The 16,894-nt window shown below is 46.5% G+C and overlaps 1 protein-coding gene across 2 annotated transcripts; it reads right to left on the bottom strand.

Moving 5' to 3' along the window:
- Positions 1-7,165: 7,165 nt before the first annotated feature.
- MYC (MYC proto-oncogene, bHLH transcription factor) lies at positions 7,166-11,264 on the bottom strand. Of its 2 annotated transcripts, XM_062568416.1 has the most exons (3): positions 10,976-11,264; positions 9,292-9,994; positions 7,166-8,274 (listed from the first exon to the last, which is right to left on the bottom strand). In XM_062568416.1, exons 2-3 carry the CDS (start codon positions 9,977-9,979, stop codon positions 7,712-7,714), a joined length of 1,251 nt encoding a protein of 416 aa, XP_062424400.1. In that variant the 5' UTR covers positions 9,980-9,994; positions 10,976-11,264; the 3' UTR covers positions 7,166-7,711. The 2 variants fall into 2 exon arrangements, with proteins under 2 accessions (XP_062424400.1, XP_062424401.1); XM_062568417.1 differs by lacking the exon at positions 10,976-11,264 and having other exon boundaries at positions 9,292-10,340.
- Between the last annotated feature and the right edge of the window lie 5,630 nt (positions 11,265-16,894).

Below are 16,894 nucleotides of genomic sequence, written 5' to 3'. Positions count from 1 at the left end.
AAATTAAGGGCTGAAATCCTGCCCTGCTGCAGTCAATAAGTGTTTTGCAGCTGACTGTGGAGAGGCCAAGATTTTGCTCCCGGTGCTACGAAGACAAAGGAAGGTGCAGACTGAAGACTACTTTGCACAGGTCAATTCAAATTAGGGGATTAAAAAATTGCGCTGGCATCATAAGCACAAAATTGGAGCCATGTATGGCTGGAGCATCCAGCAGGATTAATACAAGCTGGATCAAACCCGTAACTGACTGGTACAGTTATCCCAAGCACACTAGAGAGTGTCTGTAGGGACTTCAGCACAGTGTAACAGGACAGGCGATAACCAATAAGCCCTAACATCTGGTGGGGAAAAGCTTTCTGCACAAAGTGTCTACTGTCTTATGGTAGTTCATTGACATTGCGGGGAATTTGGCCACTAATTTCAATAAAAGCAGAAAAGGGCTTGAAAAGGAGTTAGGAGAATGGAGGGACACACAGGCAGCAAGGACACACGGCACAGTCTTTGCAGCTGCACCGACCTCCGCGACAGTCACAGATTTGTCTAGATACCTTGTACGAGCTGCTAAGCAAGTCATTAAAAAATATATGGGGATTGTTTCTGGTCATGGGACACCATTAATGCTTCCCCAGCTTGCCTTCCCGGTTTTGGGTGTTACCAATAAATCTTGGTTTTAGGAAAGCATACCAAAATGTATGGGGAGGAGGTGGGCTTGTTTTTCATCAGGCATCAAAGACCAAAATTAAATTCTGAAAAAAAGTACGGCTGCTGATGAATACATTTGCTCTTGTAAAATAAGGAAAAAATGCTGTTTTATTGCAGAAAGGTGGGATATTCTTTTTTTTTCTCACCAATGCAAAAGGAAGAAAGTGTTTTTCAGTAAGAATTCAATTTTACAGGGAGAGAATAATATGTTACATAGCTGAATCACTTTGATGTCAATTTTATTTTGCAATCACTTCATAAGATATTCATATTGCCTTTTACATTCCCCCCAAATGTACAAGTCTAGGCACAATACAATATTATCTTACCCTTTACCTTAATGATAAATGATAATGAGAACATATAATAAGATTTTACTTGTGCCCAAAGAAAAATCTGCTTTACCCTAGATGAGAGGAATTTTGTAGATCAAATTAATATTATAAAACAGTACAATTTATCAAAATAATATGCCTTTTCTTCTCTGAATCCGTTCCAAATTACAATGTCTACAGCCAATACATACTGAATTATTAGACTCCGAGGAATTTTTTAAAAATTCCCTGGCCATGAAAAATACTTGGTTGATAAGAGCAAAAAGAAATAACCCTTTCACATACCTGTCCATCACATTTATACAGTATAAAAAAAAATCTAATATTTGAAAGCTAAGTCATAGCTGTTATATAGCAATGTTGGTTACTACTGAAAACCCAGCTTTGTCCAAGGTGGAAGTGTCTTCCTTCAGTTTCCTCAAAAACTAACAGATCAGCTTTGGTCTCTTTCTGAAATGTATGTGTGTAAGGAATGCAGGTTATAGCAAAATGCTTGCAATATGTTTTGTCACATCAGTTTAATTTAGCTTCTGGTTACGCCTCTATTCCTGATTTTAACAGGCAGCTTAAAAACAATTAAAAGAGTAAAAAAACTAAGGCTGAAAAGGTCTTTGCTGTCTGACCCAGCCTTCTGTGTATCTTCTCCAGGACATTTTTCCTTGGTTTTGCACTAGTTATTACTGAGCGAGTTTTCTTTTTTTTATGACATATATGATGTGAATAAAAACAAATTATTCGAAGAGTAGTTACAGTGCACTCAAATAAAGACGCAAAGAAACAGCATAGACTGTATCAGGCTGAACAGATCTTATGTCAGGGAGCTAAGCTGTGGCGGGCTCATGCAGCACCTGGATGATACCCCAGCTGGTACTGCAGACCCTCCTCTTCTGCAGGGGGAGGAGAGCAGAGAGATTTTTGCACTCTGGTGTTGCACGCAAACCTTTGTCCATGCCCGGTCGCAGAGATGCACTCTCTCTTTCCCTAACGCATCCGTAGCACAGCACAGCCTTAGTCACTGGCCAAAAAGTCTTTGTCAGATGCTCCGCTGGGCCCTAGACCGCAGAAACTACCTGCACTGAGAGGCTTTGCTTGCTTCTGTCATTGCCCTGTAGATTAATGGGGAAAAAAAAAGGAGCGGAAAGAAGCCGTGGCTCCAGCAGCCGTATCCCCGCGAGCAGCCCCGCACACACGCCTGGCGTCACGAGGCTGACCGGGCACCGCGGGCCGGGAGCGCTGCCGCGTGCTTGCGAGGACCCGTGCGAAGGGGAGCGATGACGGGAGTGGGGCTTCGGACGCGCTCGCACAAGCCCTCGCTGCAGCCTGTGGGTTTGCCCTTCTGTGGGTTTGCCTACTCACAGGAGCTGCATACGGCACAATTCCTGTAATTTTTTTCTCCTGCTATTTCCGTCCTTTTTTATCAAGGATAAATTAACATGAAGGAAGCTGATGGGGCTAATTAGTTCCAAGCAGGGAATTGCGCTGTGTTAATTTCTCTGCTTGGAAGTCTTTGTTATCCAGTCAGATTGCTCCATTTTTGCAGCATATATTTTAAAACCTCTTCATTCAGAGCATCTAATCCTTCATTTTTTTTCTTTTTTTCTTTTTGATCCTGCAGGGAAAACATAATTCCACATAACTGGGACATAGAGGCTCATGATGGAAGCTATGCTTGGTTGCAAGAGAGGTTTTACCTTGAGTGGAAATGTATTCAACAAAGCAGTAGCCATGGCAAGAGCCACAGAGAGATACACACGAAAGGTGAACTTAGAAACAAAATTCAATTGCAGAACAGCATGGCAGAAGCATCACTGACTTATCTAGCTGTTTCCTTCCAGACTTGCACGGAATAAGGAACAGTTCCATAATTCGTACATCAAGCTGGGAATGGAAACAGTGGTTGAGAGAAGAAGATGATGCTCATCAAAGTCATCTAGAGCTGTGTCACTAATGTCCTGGCCAAGGAGGTCTCCCTTGTGTTGCAGGATTTCAAGCATGACCATGCAGATGCGCCTCACCGCTTGGGCCCCAGCTGTCGGTGATGACTTGAAGCAAAGTTTGTTCAGTAACTGCAAATACTTGACTAAGAGTTTTGGCAAGCAGCAAAAGAATCTTTTGCATATGCACTGATTTAGCGCCAAAGGTCATACCTTTACTTTGGCAGCGCAATTAACTTCATTCTTATCTTGTTTCCTAGGAAGACAGTCTGAATACACCTAGAGACAGGTTGTTTTGGCCCTAAAGAGAAGATATGAAAAAAAACCTATTGCATAGTCAAAAACCAGTCAAGAGATGGTGCTGTCCTTGTCTGGCTGGTCTCTCACCTAGCCCATGTTCTTGCCTGGATGAATGTTAATGTTGACTTTTTTTGTGATTTATATCACTTACACTGCTGTGCCCAAGGCCTTAGGCAAAGCTCTCCAAATGGCTACGTTGGTCCTGGCGCCCTCCCTTCCCTCACAAGCTCTGTAGAAACAGAATGGCATAATTAGGAGAAAAAAACCCTTTAATTTCCCAATTATTATTCCATATCTTGGGCAATGTTTCTCTCCGTGCAACTCCCAATGACTGTAAAACCACGCCTGAAATGAGTAAATGACATTAAGGTAGGTAAAACTTGGCAAAAGTTCAATGTTTTATACCGGAAATAAAATCCAGCTTCTACAGCCCAGCTATCTCATTTCTTGATCTTTTCTTTTCGCTAGGCAGGTTTAGGCCTAGTCTGCATGGAAACCTCAAGGGGAAATCAAGGGTTAGTTTTCAGTCAGCAGAATCTTTTTTCAGGAGCTGCCATAAATGTCCTTTTAAAATGAGGAAATGGCGAAACTGTACATTGGGCAATAAATCCTTAATCTCTTCCCAAATGGTCTAGCTGTGTTAGGTTTACCTATTATTCAGTGATATTTTTCTGATAATGTGTTGGCAGATGACTCCAATAGAGATCAATCAAAAAATGAGAGAAAAAAAAATCTAGCATATTAAAAGATTGTTCATCTCTGCAGGCAGAAAAACCACTCTACCTTCCGCTTTGAATAAATTCAGATGTTAAAAGAAGTGGTCTGGCTTATTTCCAATTTACAGTAATTCTATTCCGCTTACCTGAAATTCTCTTTTTAATACAACTCTGATGAAATATTTGTCATCTCTCAACTGCCTGCAATGGTTGCAAAGTGTTATAGAAGCAATATGAGCTACGGCAGTGGTAGGTAGAGAGACATCTTTATATGCAGGATAACATTCTCAAAAACATCCTCCCATGGTGCAAGTCTATTTCCTACATGGGAGCTGAATTAAGCTAACATAAGTGCTCTTGAATATCCCAGTACTCTCCTAATGCATTTTGCTCTGATATATTACATTTCTTTAGATTATTAGCTGTCTCGAAAGGCAGAACTTACAGGCGAAACTAAAAAAGATGAACCTGGATCCCTGAAGATAAATATTATTAAATGCGATCGATGAGGGTATATGATAAGGGCAATTTTATTCTCATCCTCTTTTTTTCCCCCTAGTTTCCTTCATTCCTATTTTGTCTCATACTTTTCTGGAATAGAAGTGGCTTGAAAATACATAGAGGAGCAAAGAGCTGGAATTAAAATGCTCCTTGTATTTCAAGTTGTGTTTCGGTACAGCTGTTTGGCAAGCGCTGTGAATGCTTATTGCATTTTATTTTAAGACCCAGAGGTTTCTTTTATAAGCTTATCTCCTTTATTGCTCCAAAACAGCAGCAAAAAACAACACTTCCCTACCTATATACAATGCATTACTAAGTGATTCCAGCTTAGAAACTCCTGTGAACTATCTGTGCCTTCTGAACTTCTCATGCTACGTCTCAAAGTAGAAGCCACCTTCTTCTGTAGCAGCAGTTTAATGGCAAGGGGTATTATTTTTGTGCCTGCCCCAAAAGGCTTTTTAAAACTTTTTTCTTTTTCACTACATTATTTAGGTACCTCATATTCCCTCAAAAAGTAAGAAATAGCATAAATATGAAGCTTCATCCCATAAATGTCTAGTCTTTCTTAGAGTGGCAGTGCAGGATCATGTTCATGATTCGGTACACTCTCCCAGTAGTAAACTGGCAAATGCAACTGATAATCAATTTAAAGATGCAAGTAAGGAACTAAATAGCTGCAAGCATGCAAGCATCCTATTCATCAAAAGACTGAAGACCTTCATACATAGAAGAAAAAAAGAAAGAAAGAAAAAAAAAGGCTTCTATTCCCCAAATGGTTTAAGAAGCCTACAAATATGGAGACATTTATTAATCATTGTGGTCTAATCTCATTTAACGGGAAGAAGTGAGGGAGTTTTGCCAGCACACGAAACTGGGGCCCAAAGGTGACATTTTTGTCATCGTTTGCAGATGGGTCTGCTTCCCCTCTCTCTCTGAGGATGGGGCTATCCTTTGAAATTCTTGGACAGTAGCTTGCTTCTGCTCATAACCAAAATCCAAGCTAGAGCGCATGCCAAAAGTGTGAGCAAAATATGCATTTTTCAAAAATAAGCTAACCTGTCTAATAAAACATATATGTAACCTGGGGATCAGAGCTGGAAAAAAATGTCCTGATTTACAGTTCAGATACAATTTATAGTTTCATTTCACATAATTCTGTTTCCTCATCAGCGATTATATGAATCATGTACTCAAAAAAGTAACTACAGACCACATTTATAACTAGGCAGGAGAGAAAAATTAAAGTAGAAACTTCCATTTTTTTCCAGTTTTTCTGAAAGAGTGTGACTTTTTCCCCAAAGAATCCTCAGCACCCGACACCAAAACCATCCAATACAACAGGATTCAGACAATCTTTTTTTCAAAGTCCCATGCGCAAAGCTGTTTGGACTGTTATTGTAGGTTCTCCAGGGAGGAGACCTTGGCATTTACTATGTCCATAAAATGCTATCTCCCCTCATATACACCCTCACACAACCCTACTTCTCCACCCTCCAAACAGTCACATCAGAACTTGGCTGGATACAACAGCCACAGAAAACGTGTATCTTCAGCTCTCCTCGACTGCTGGTGCAGGCATCGTCTGGCAGCATTTCTGCTCAAGTGGTTAGAAGCCAAGCAAATATTTATTTAATGGAGAATTGTGAAAATCTAAGAGTAAACCTGACTTTTTTGAAAGTACCTTCTTCCCTCCCTTGCCATTCATTTCTTGCTCCAATTCTGACTAAAATGGAGCTAAGTGGGTGAAAGAAGGGGAGAAAAAGATCAAAAGATCTGAACTTGGGAGTTGTGTCAAGCAAATATATTAGGGTCCATAGGAAGCAGACAGTGAGGGAGTTCCTGAATTGAAATGTCATTGAATAGGGACAGGCAGAAGTTAGGTCAGCTCCAGTTAGAGTATAGTATTCAGATAAGAAATATCTACTTTTTTTTTTTTTGCTCTAATTTGCAGAGTTCACATTATAATTACCATAGTGTGGTTTTTGGAGTGTGGCTCTGTTTTGTCCTTGAACTTTGTATTCCTTGAACACTCTAGTAACTATTCATACTAATAAAGTATTAAGCCATACACATAGGAAGAGCTGGCTTAAAATTGAAGTTGTTCTGTTGTTTTAACCATGTCAATACTCACCATCTTGGTTTATTTTGGTATCCCATTTAACCTCTATTCAAAAAAATCAAACAGGAAGCAATTGTGGTGAGTTTTCAAGACGGTCCTTGCAGTACTTAGTTGTATTCCTAACGCAAAATGAAGGTCAGGGCCCTAAAAAACAGTCGAAGGCATTAGAAAGGACTACAGAATCATCATGCTAGGAAGACTGCTGCAAAAATTTAATGCTGCAACTTCACCTGCAGCAGATAGATAGATGATCACATCCAAGATGGACATTGCGTTGTCACCACTGGGGCATTGGTGGTAAAACTGGTTGAACAGACAAGGACCATTGGTCTAAACTACTTAAAATCAATAGGCGGGAGGGAAGAAAGGGAAATTCCCTATTAAGCTGCCAAACCATTATTATTTCTTCTCATCTGACTTTAAATTATGCTTTGGCTTTCATCGGATCACTAGCACAATGATACGGAGAAGAATAACATGGAAATGAGCATCTAATGACAATACTGTAAGACAAAGCAAAGTCTTTACACAGGATTTAGCTAATTATATTTCGGGCAAATATTTATTTATCTAAAAACAAAATAAAAATCATTTTTAAAAGAAAAATGTATTTAAATAAAAAACAAAACTGTGAAATGTTATGGCACAGAAGTTCAAGACAAGTATAAATCCAGTTGCCACAACTGCTGTGTATTAATGTTGCACATTTTCTATAAAGATTTTATTAAAGGTATTTACATGGCAATAAGATGTGTAAATATATACAGCAATCTGGGGACAACTTTTTGGAATTCTCATACGAAAAAATGCCTTAAATACAAAATTTTGAAAGAAAAAAGTTGAAGAGTTCATCCCCAAGCATGAAGAATGTCCCATCATCCCTTATGCCCAAAGTATCAATTATGAGGCAGTTTTGAGGTTCTGGCTAAACTGTTCGGAGATCTAGCCAAGGTTGTGTAGTCTCAAGTTAAATCGCACAGCATGCAGTTGCAATTGTTTCGTCCTTTATGGTCTGGGTGTAGTTCATGAGCGATATTAGAAACATTAATATCTTATCATAGTTTCAGTCTAATTTGGGTTATTCTAAACGATGCCCAAGAGTTCCTATGCACAAGAGTTCCTTAGCTGCTCAAGTTTGTGTTTCAACTGTTCCCTCCGCCTCCTCAACTGCTCTTTCTCTGCGATCAGTCTGTGTTCGTCTGACTGGATAGAAAGAACGTATTCTGTTGCTTTTTTCAGGATGACAACCTTGGGTGCCTTTTCATTGTTGGCCACCTCCGGTATCTGATCGCGCAAGGCGAAGAAACTCAGCTTCAGCTCGTTTCTCCTCTGGCGCTCCAAGACGTTGTGCGTTCGCCTCTTATCGTTCTCTTCCGAGTCTGACGTGCGGGGACTCGAGCATTTGCGGTTATTACTGATCTGTTTGAGAACTCTGCCACTGTCCAACTTTAGCCTTTTTGCAGCGGGATAGTCAACCTTGGTGGAGGGAGGAGCAGCGTAATTGTGCTGATGGATGTTGACGTGACACCGTTTGAGAACTAGCGGGCTGTGGTGGGGCTTACTGTGCCCTTCTGATGTTTCTGTGCTGGACTCTGTGCTGGATTCGGATTCATTCGCTTCAGCAAGGGTAACAACATCAATTTCTTCGTCTTCCTCTTGTTCTTCTTCTGCAAGGGAAAAAAAATGTAAGTGAATCTGTGTAAACAAATAACATAAAGAGCAATGTATGTATAAGGGAATGCTATTCCCAGCTGTGCAGTCAGGAACCCGTTGACAAAGCCATATTAAAACCATTTCGATGCAGAGACTCTGCTTTCCTTTAAGGAAGACACTATTTCAAGCGCAATAGGACATGGACTGTGTGTTCTAAGCCCTGGATCCCTGATTTCAAAAGTTGCAAAGATCTTGCGTAATTCTGAAGAACGTATGAAAGATAGCAGAAAGTTTAACCTCGATTGTCAGCAGTACAGCGCAATAAAGCTTCCAGACTCAAGCTGCCCTTAATTAAGGATTTAGAGGGCTTTGGCCACGCTGCAAGAAAGCTTACTTAACACACATGTATGTGCAGAGACATTTTCTGAATCTTTCTGATCGACTAATTTGTGAAAAATCCAAGTGTGTGTGTGTGGGGGGGGGGGGGAGCGGCGAGTGAGGGCGGTAGTGCTTTGAGTAGCAACTCGCTTTCAACCCAAATTTACGAGCAAACGGAACACGCTGTCAAATACCTAAGGAAGCATTTCTAAAACTTTCCCAGCCCCATTCACTGCGCTGCAGTCACTTTCACTAGCACCTCCCTGCCTGCACACACTCTCCCTGCGGCTCCAGCGCTCGAGTTAACTCCTTCCCAGCCCGGAGATGTCACTGGAAAGCGGCTTCACTTGGACACCGCTCCAGCTTTGGAGACCAACTCCGACCCCGTTAGGAAAGTTTCTCTTCCCCCCCCCCCCCCTTTTTTTTTCCCTCCCCTTTGTTCCCTTCACCTCTGGAGGGAAAACTAGGTTAGTTTTCCAGCAAATAAATTCACCGGGAGTCTCTGAGCGTGCCTCGCTAACGTGGCATTTTAAAAAGCACACGCACTGGGAGGAAGGGCCGGGGGGAGGGCTGAGGTCCTCGGGCGGCGGGCGGGGAGAGGACGGCCGCGCTCCGCGCCCCGCGGCCGCCCCGCGCCGCGGCTCCGCACTCACCCGAGTCGCTGCTGGTGGTGGGCGGCGTGTCGTCGCCCAGCAGGGACGCAGGGCTGGCGCCGGGCGCGCCCGCCTTGGGGGCCCGGTCGCTGAGCGGGTAGGGGAAGACCACGGAGGGGTCGATGCAGTCGGCGGCGGCGGCGCCCAGGTCGTGCAGGTAGAGGCCGGCCGAGGCGGCGGGCGAGGCGGAGAGGCCCGGCGGCGGCCCCGGCGGCGGCGGGCCGGCTCGGACGCCGGGGCCCCCCTCGCGGCGGGCCGCCTGGTACGAGGCCAGCTTCTCGGACACCACCTTTTCCAGCTTGGCGGCGGCGGAAAAGCCGCTCCACATGCAGTCCTGGATGATGATGGACTTGACGAAGGACTCGTCGTCCGGGTCGCAGATGAAGCTCTGGTTGACCATGTCCCCCCCCAGGAGCTCCGTCACCATCTCCAGCTGGTCGGCGGTGGAGGGGAAGCAGGAGGCGGCGGCGGCCAGGCTGGAGCGGCGGCTGGGCGACAGGGGCGGCGTGGGCAGCAGCTCAAACTTCTTCCAGATGTCCTCGGACGGGGCGGGCGGCTGCAGCTCGCTGCTCCGCTGCTGCGCCGCCAGGTAGAAGTTCTCCTCCTCCTCCTCGAAGTAGAAGTAGGGCTGCACCGAGTCGTAGTCGTAGTCGTAGTTCTTGCTGGGGAAGCTCGCGTTCAGCGGCATCGCGGCGGCTGGTGCCTGCGGGCCAGAGCGGGGACACGGCGGGCGCCGGGTGAGGCTGCGCCCCGCCGAGCGGCTGCGCTGCCCCCAGCCCGCGCCTTGCGACACCCCCGGGCGCCGCGCACGGCTCCCCCCTGCTTCCCGCTCCGGCACACGGCAAAAACCGCGGTCGTGGTAATAATAAATTAAAAAAAAAAAAAAAGGCAGGACTAGCAGGACTTCTTCCCATCCCCTCCAGGCTCCGGCAGGGCAAGGGGGAGGCACGACCCCTCCCCTGCTCTGATCCGGCTGCCGGCCCCGGCGCAGCCCGGACCACCCTGCCCGAGGCCGGCAGCAGCGGTCCCCGGCAGCCCGGCCGCGCCGAGCCGCCCCGCGGCCGCGCACCGCTCCGCCCGTCCCCGCGGCCGGCCGTCAGCGCCCCCGGCAGGAGCCCCCGTCCCTCCGGGGGCCGCCTCGCCGTCCCCATCCCTCCTCCCGCGGCCCGGAGTCGGGCGGGAAGGGGCGGCCGTCCCTCCCCAGCCCCTGGGAGAGCCGGGCTGCTGCCCAGCCGCCCACCTGGGCTCGTGTTCATGCTCAGGGACGACAGAGACCTTGGCAAAGTTTGCCAAATTTTAGCATACACACACACACACACACACATAATAAATATATATAATATATTTTATAATTACATATACGTATATACACATACGTATATATGCACATATATATTATATATATATATTATATATCCAATACGTGCAATAATCATAACCTGCCCCTCCATAGGCTGGAGATGCAAACGCTTCCCCCTCAAATTTGAAAACCCGAGAGCAGAAAGAAGGATGAGGGAACGCCAGTGCCCCGGAGGAGGAAAGCGTCCCTCCGGCTGGACCGTCGGTATCCACATCCACGGCGCGCAGCCCCGCCGGTAGCCCGAGTGTCACCAGCCCGTGTCAGTCCAAGCCACAACCGCGGGGGGAAAATCAACTGATGGGCAAGCAGAGCTCCGCAACTCACCGGCTTCTCCAGCGCACCAGCTGCGAGGCGTAGCGAGGCAATTATTGCGGGCGGTGCGGAGAATAACAAAACAAGGGAGAAAAATATATATATATATAATGAAAAAAAAAAAAGGACGGAGGAGAGGGCGAAGGAAAAAGACAAAAAGCAGGGGGATATATAGCTGTCTTCCTCCCACCACAGTTGGAAAAAAAAAAAAAAAAAAAAAAAAAAAGGAGCAACGGAGAAAGAAATCGCCCTTCCCGGCGTGCAGCAGAGATTGTACGGTCCAAGGCAGCGCGGCGCGCTCCGGTGCGGGTACAATAGAAGTTTAGTTGCTTTCCTCCTTTAAAGCGCCGGCGAGGCGCGGGGGGAGGTGCCGCGGGGGCGGGGGCACCGTCGCGGGGCCCCGCTCGGCGGCGCGCGCGCGCTCCCGCCGCCGCCGCCGCCCTTTAGAAGCCGCCCCCGCCGCGCGCCCGCGCCGCGAGGGGGCGGGCGGCGCCGCGGAGCCCCGCGCCCGGCCCCGCGCAGCGCCCTTTTGGGGCGGGCGGGGAGCGATATTGGGGGGGGGGGGGGGGGGGAGAGGAGGAAACCTCCCCCGCCCCCCACCTCCGGCGGGGAGGCAGGAGATGCAGTGCGCCACGACGGGCTTTTTACTACGAGGAGAGGTCGGAAGTAAACATAGTAAAAAAAAAAAAAAAAAAAAAAAAAAAAAAAAAAATAGCGGGGATTAAAAGGCCGCTCCTCGCCGTTTGCCTCCTCGCTCACCATTTCTCCTCCTCCGCCGCCTCCCTCCGGGTTTCCAGCGTGAGCAGAGCGCGGCGCGGCCGCGGCGCGCTGCGGTGCGGAGAGCGATGCCCCCCTACGGCAGCGGCGGGGCCGCAGGGGGCTTTCACTTTTTAAAAAAATTCCCGCTCCCCCCCCCCCACCGCGCACACACACACACACAAAAAATAAAAAAAAAGGCGCGAGCTAAAAGCAAACTCATGCGACAAGCAGGGCAAGGGGTATGGCAGAAGGGTGAGGATGAGGCATGAGGATGGGGCAGGGGAGAGGCGCTGCCTCCCCGCGCAAAGGAGCGTGCGTGGCTCGGGCAACCCCGCCCGGGGCTCCCCTTTCTCATCCCCGCGTTTGCCCGCGCCCGCGGAGGATGAACAAGCAGGAGACGGCGGGGGGACACACAGCCCCACTCTGCTCACCTTGCAGCCGGCACAGCCTCTTTAGCCGTCCCCGGCAGCACCCGGGGGCAGAGCCAGCTGCCCTCCCGCCGGCCCCCGACGGGGCGCCCGGGCTCGGCTCCCCCCCGGTGCCGGCGGGCAGGTGGGCTCCGCGGACACCGCGCCCGGCCCAAGGGATGCCAGACCGTTAAGTCTTCGCTGCCGGCACAAAATGCCCCATCTTGCTGGCGAAGCGCGGCGCGGCGCTGCGCACCCCCCGCGCCGCGGTCCAGCCCCCTCCTGGTGCCGGCACCCCCGGGCGCCCCGCAGCCGCTTACGGCCGGAGAGCCCCGTCCTCGCGGCGAGCACCCTTCGCCGGGGCTTTCCATACATTTATTTATTCACAGCCAGCCCCCTCCCCCTTTAATTAATTAATTAATTTATTATTTTTTCTTGAGCAAACCGCGAGCGAACCTCCCCCGGAGGGGAGAAGCGGCGAGCCCAGCGCTGCCCCCGCCGAGCCGCCGCCGAGGGGCCCCGGCGGGGCGGCGCGGCCGCGCCGGGCCCGCTCCGCGCAGCGGCCCCGCCGTTCCCACGGCCCCGCCGCCGCTAGCGCGGGCCCAGCGCGCCCTCTCCCGGCCGGCCCGCGCCCGCGGCACCTGCGCCTCGGCCGCGCCTCCCCTGCGCGCCCCGAGCACCTGGGGCTGCCCCCCCCCTCAAAAAAAATTTTTTTTTTTAAGTGACAATATCCACTGAGCACAATTTCACCGCTCATAAGATTCATGAGCATCAAACTCGTCACAGGGCGCGGTGCCCCGGGCAAAATTTTGGCCCCGTTCTGCAGTCCGGCACTGTTGGTTTTGATACCCAGCGGAGGAGGGACTGATTTACAGAGAAAAGATAAAAACACATAGGGAGCTTTGCCAAACAACAACCTGAGCTGTCGTGCAGTCATCGTGTGGATGACATTTTGAGAATCACATTTACCCCTGCTCAGAGATGGCTTAAAATACATAGTGCTATTTTTTTTTTAAAAAATCACCTCTGTCTATAGCAGACCTTCAGGGTTGCTGATGTGAATGGAAATAACTAAAGGCCTGAGCTCAGGCAGAAAGGTGCAAGATCCAAATTAATCTAGTCAGAACTGTAGCGTGAAACTTGGTATAGGCACTTTCATCTGTATAAGCACAGTATCAGAGTAGCCTGATACACAGTAAGTGTCCTCAGAATTGTTAATGCTGTTGAAACTCAGCTGGTGCTGGTAACAATAGAAATATTTTAAAATTACTCCAGTGCAGACAGGGTTGAAAATCACAATCCTGTCCGTGATGTAGTATAATCATATGCAGAGCAATTAACTGTAGTATCACAGAGGATTATGACTTGAAGCGAGGAATAAGTAACATGAGCAGATGGATTCCTAAAATACCCTGTTTTCATATGAATTGAAAAATGGGAAAGGAGGATTGGAAGAAATATGCTATTAAAACAGCACAGCTTTCAGAGGAAACGTTCTCTAAAATATTCTATAGGATTTCTTCAGGTCTCGTCAGACTGTAAGTTCACTTTTTCTTGGGGAACTTTTTCTTGTTGCAGGGCAGTTCTTACATGCCAGTTTTAGCAGTGATGAAGAAAGACATTTGGCTGTGATTTCTTAGGTCCAACTCAAACTGTAAAAGAACACAGGGTAAGATATGAAAGGAACGAGTGTAAATTCCCAGAAAAAAATACCTCTTATAGGGGAAGAATAAGTACACAAATATAACTTCAAGGATACAGTAAGTCAAAGGAATTGCTTTGGTATGAGGAGTTTAGTGACAAATAGGAAATGGGAGGGCAGCTGAGCAAGTAATCTGGGTGAAATTTGTATGTAGTGACCAAATGACAACTTGTGAAAATCATAATGAAAGCAAAAATGGGGGAAGAAGCAGAGATGGTGGAGAAAGTTATCATAGCTCTCTGTGTTTGGAAACTCCTGAGATAACTCACAAAGTTATTTGTGCCTTTGTCACTTGCTGTGTATTGTATTTTCAAGGCATATCTGCATTTTTTTTAGCTCACAATAAGCTGTATGATAATTTTAGGGTCAATAATGATTTTGTAGCTTTTTTTCAGAAAGATCTGCCAAAATTCTTGCTCGAGCTCTTCACCACTTTGCAGGTTGCCAGCCTTCCTCCCAGTGAGAAGTTATAAAGTGCTAACTACATATTCAGTTCTCCCCTGGATAGGAGGTTTACCCAAATAGAATTGGTCCTCACACTCAGAGCCATTAAAATAAGCTAGCACACCTATGCATGTTTGATAGCACCCAAGCAGGGAATCATTAATCTCCACAGCTGCCCTAAAAGATCTCGATGCAGGGAAAAAAAAAAAAAAAAAAAAAGGAAGCCAGACCCAATGGACTACAGAGGCAAAAAGAATCAGATTTGCCTTATTAATGTAAGATCCAGGAGAAGAAACATGTTACTTTTTTCATTGCTTTGAGCGGCTGTGATTTCTTTAACAATAGGAGATTAGATATGTGCAGGCAGAAGTTGACAGTATTTCTGCAAGCTGCACAGCATCTGCTAAATTAATAATATCTTCCTACTGCCTTCTCCCAGGCTCAGGAAGACTCCCACACTGCATGAACAAGTATTTTCTGAATGGGCTTTTCCAATGCGAAGGAGGGACACGGGCTTCCTGGAGGGTGACTGTCACTTGTCCATGAACCACCGTAAAAACTGGAGACCCAGGCGTACGACCTGCCGCCGTCATCGCAGGACCGGCGTCCTGGCACCTTCCCTCATTGGTGACCCTGTTACAACAAGCCCCAGCTGCGGACTACGAGTCTTTGGAGCGACAATGTATGAGCAGATGAAAGCAATGGCTTTCGTGTGTGATTTGTCATTGGCAAAGGAATACGAAAATCGCAACATTGTGGCGGGTAAATCTACTGGCTCCAAACTAGGAGTAGGATATATCAAACAGCGAATGCTTGGGAAAGCAAAGGCTGCCTAGTTCAGTCCATGTATTCCCAAAATATTCTATTCTATAAAATATTCTATTCATATTCTATGCAATTATAAAATGGAATACAGTATCAGGACAATATCTTTAATGTAAACAACTTTTGTGAATATTAGGAATAAAGTCCTTTTCACTGGATTTGGTCTTTATGTTGTACATAGTCTTTACCTTTTGTGCTTCATTGTAAATTACTACAGCTATTAACTTTACTTTGTTTATATAGAGTTTCACTTTGCAGTTCTTTCCAACTGTTGCAGTTACTTGGAGATCAAATGTCAGTTTGTATTCAAACAGTGCAGTTCCTGATTAGTATATTTTTAACTATAAAAAATGAAACCTATTCAGATTTATATACAACTCTCTTAGCTTAAAATTTCGATACCAGCTACATAATTCTAGCTATTTCTGTTGTTTTGAATGCACTACCTGTATATCAATCCAAGTCCCACTGAAGCAACTGGAGAAAATATGAGTAGACTTTGTATCTGTCCTTCCTACAGAAATTAACACTTCTTGGCATGAATGACTGACTGGGAGGGAGCAGAGTTAACACCAAAAGTTTGGGCATTTCTTGATAGCAGAGAGTTTTGTCCAGCTGTGGATTAAGGGTGAATTACAGGAAATCTGCACTGATTTAAGTGCATGATAAATGAGAAGATCTTCACAGCTCTTGTGAAAGATAAACAGTTATTTCTGAAAGTCTGGTTAATTTAAATTTCTCTTAAAAAGAAAAAGAAAAGCTGTTTCAGAACAATCAGCTCTGAAAGGTCTGTCAGGCATTCACTTGGCCTCTGCATTCTCTGCATTTCGTTCTGCAATTATCAGATTGTCAGAATGGCCTGGCTCTCCTTGACTAAGTCCTCTTTAAAGTATTAAAGCTATTTGCAACTACTTAATGATCCTTTCAGATACCAACACTGTCAAGGCTTTCTTTAATTTTAAAACAGCCTTGATCTTTCAAGCTCGATGTGATCAGAACCTCTCCCATAGCATTGCTCCAGTCCCTTAGCATAACCGAGCAGGACAGGGTGTCCTTCGTGGAAGCCCTCTGCATGGAAAGACCCACATAGCAGCGACTAGTGTGTGCAAGGCAGCTGCAGCAAGTCCTCCTGCACCTCCGTGTGTGTGGAGCCTTCCCCACCCGTACTGCATCCACAAGCACACAGACTTGACATTAAGCTGCTGGGGAAACCCAAGGAGGCTTAAGGTGGGAAGGTGCTCCAGAGCATGATCACAGTTGGGAGGGAGTAAAGGATCAAAAGTTATTAGACAACAATGTTCAAGAGAACGAAACATACCTTCCTGTAGCAACTTCCTTGCAAATTTGGTACGAGAACAGAAGAGTGGAGACCTCACTGTAGTTCTCATGGCACATCCTGTGGAGGCAGAGCTTCAGAAATTTCTGATGATATCAGATACTATCTGGAGGAAGGAATGTGTCAGCTGACAGAGAAGCTGCAAACTGTTGAAACTATTGTCAACTGGACCATTATTATAATTATCTCTTGTCTCCTAGAGAATTAACATCTCACTTTCCTGATCCTTCTACATAAAGATGAGAGCATATAATCCTTCCAGGAATAATGCAGTTAGTTGCCAAATAGCTGATTGCTACCAATTTAACATGTTCTGCCATAGAAAAAACATTCCAGGAAAGAACGTATTCCTGTAGAGAGAGAATTAGTAAAGAAGTAAATATGTATGTGCTGTGAAAATACTGGGAAAATTTCAGGTGTTACTGCTCTTGTTCCAGCTCCTAGCTGTACGTACCTGA

The sequence above is a fragment of the Rhea pennata genome, chromosome 2, assembly GCF_028389875.1.
Source record: "Rhea pennata isolate bPtePen1 chromosome 2, bPtePen1.pri, whole genome shotgun sequence".
In the NCBI taxonomy this organism is placed as follows: Eukaryota; Metazoa; Chordata; class Aves; order Rheiformes; family Rheidae; genus Rhea; species Rhea pennata.
This window is presented reverse-complemented; position numbering and strand designations above follow the sequence as displayed.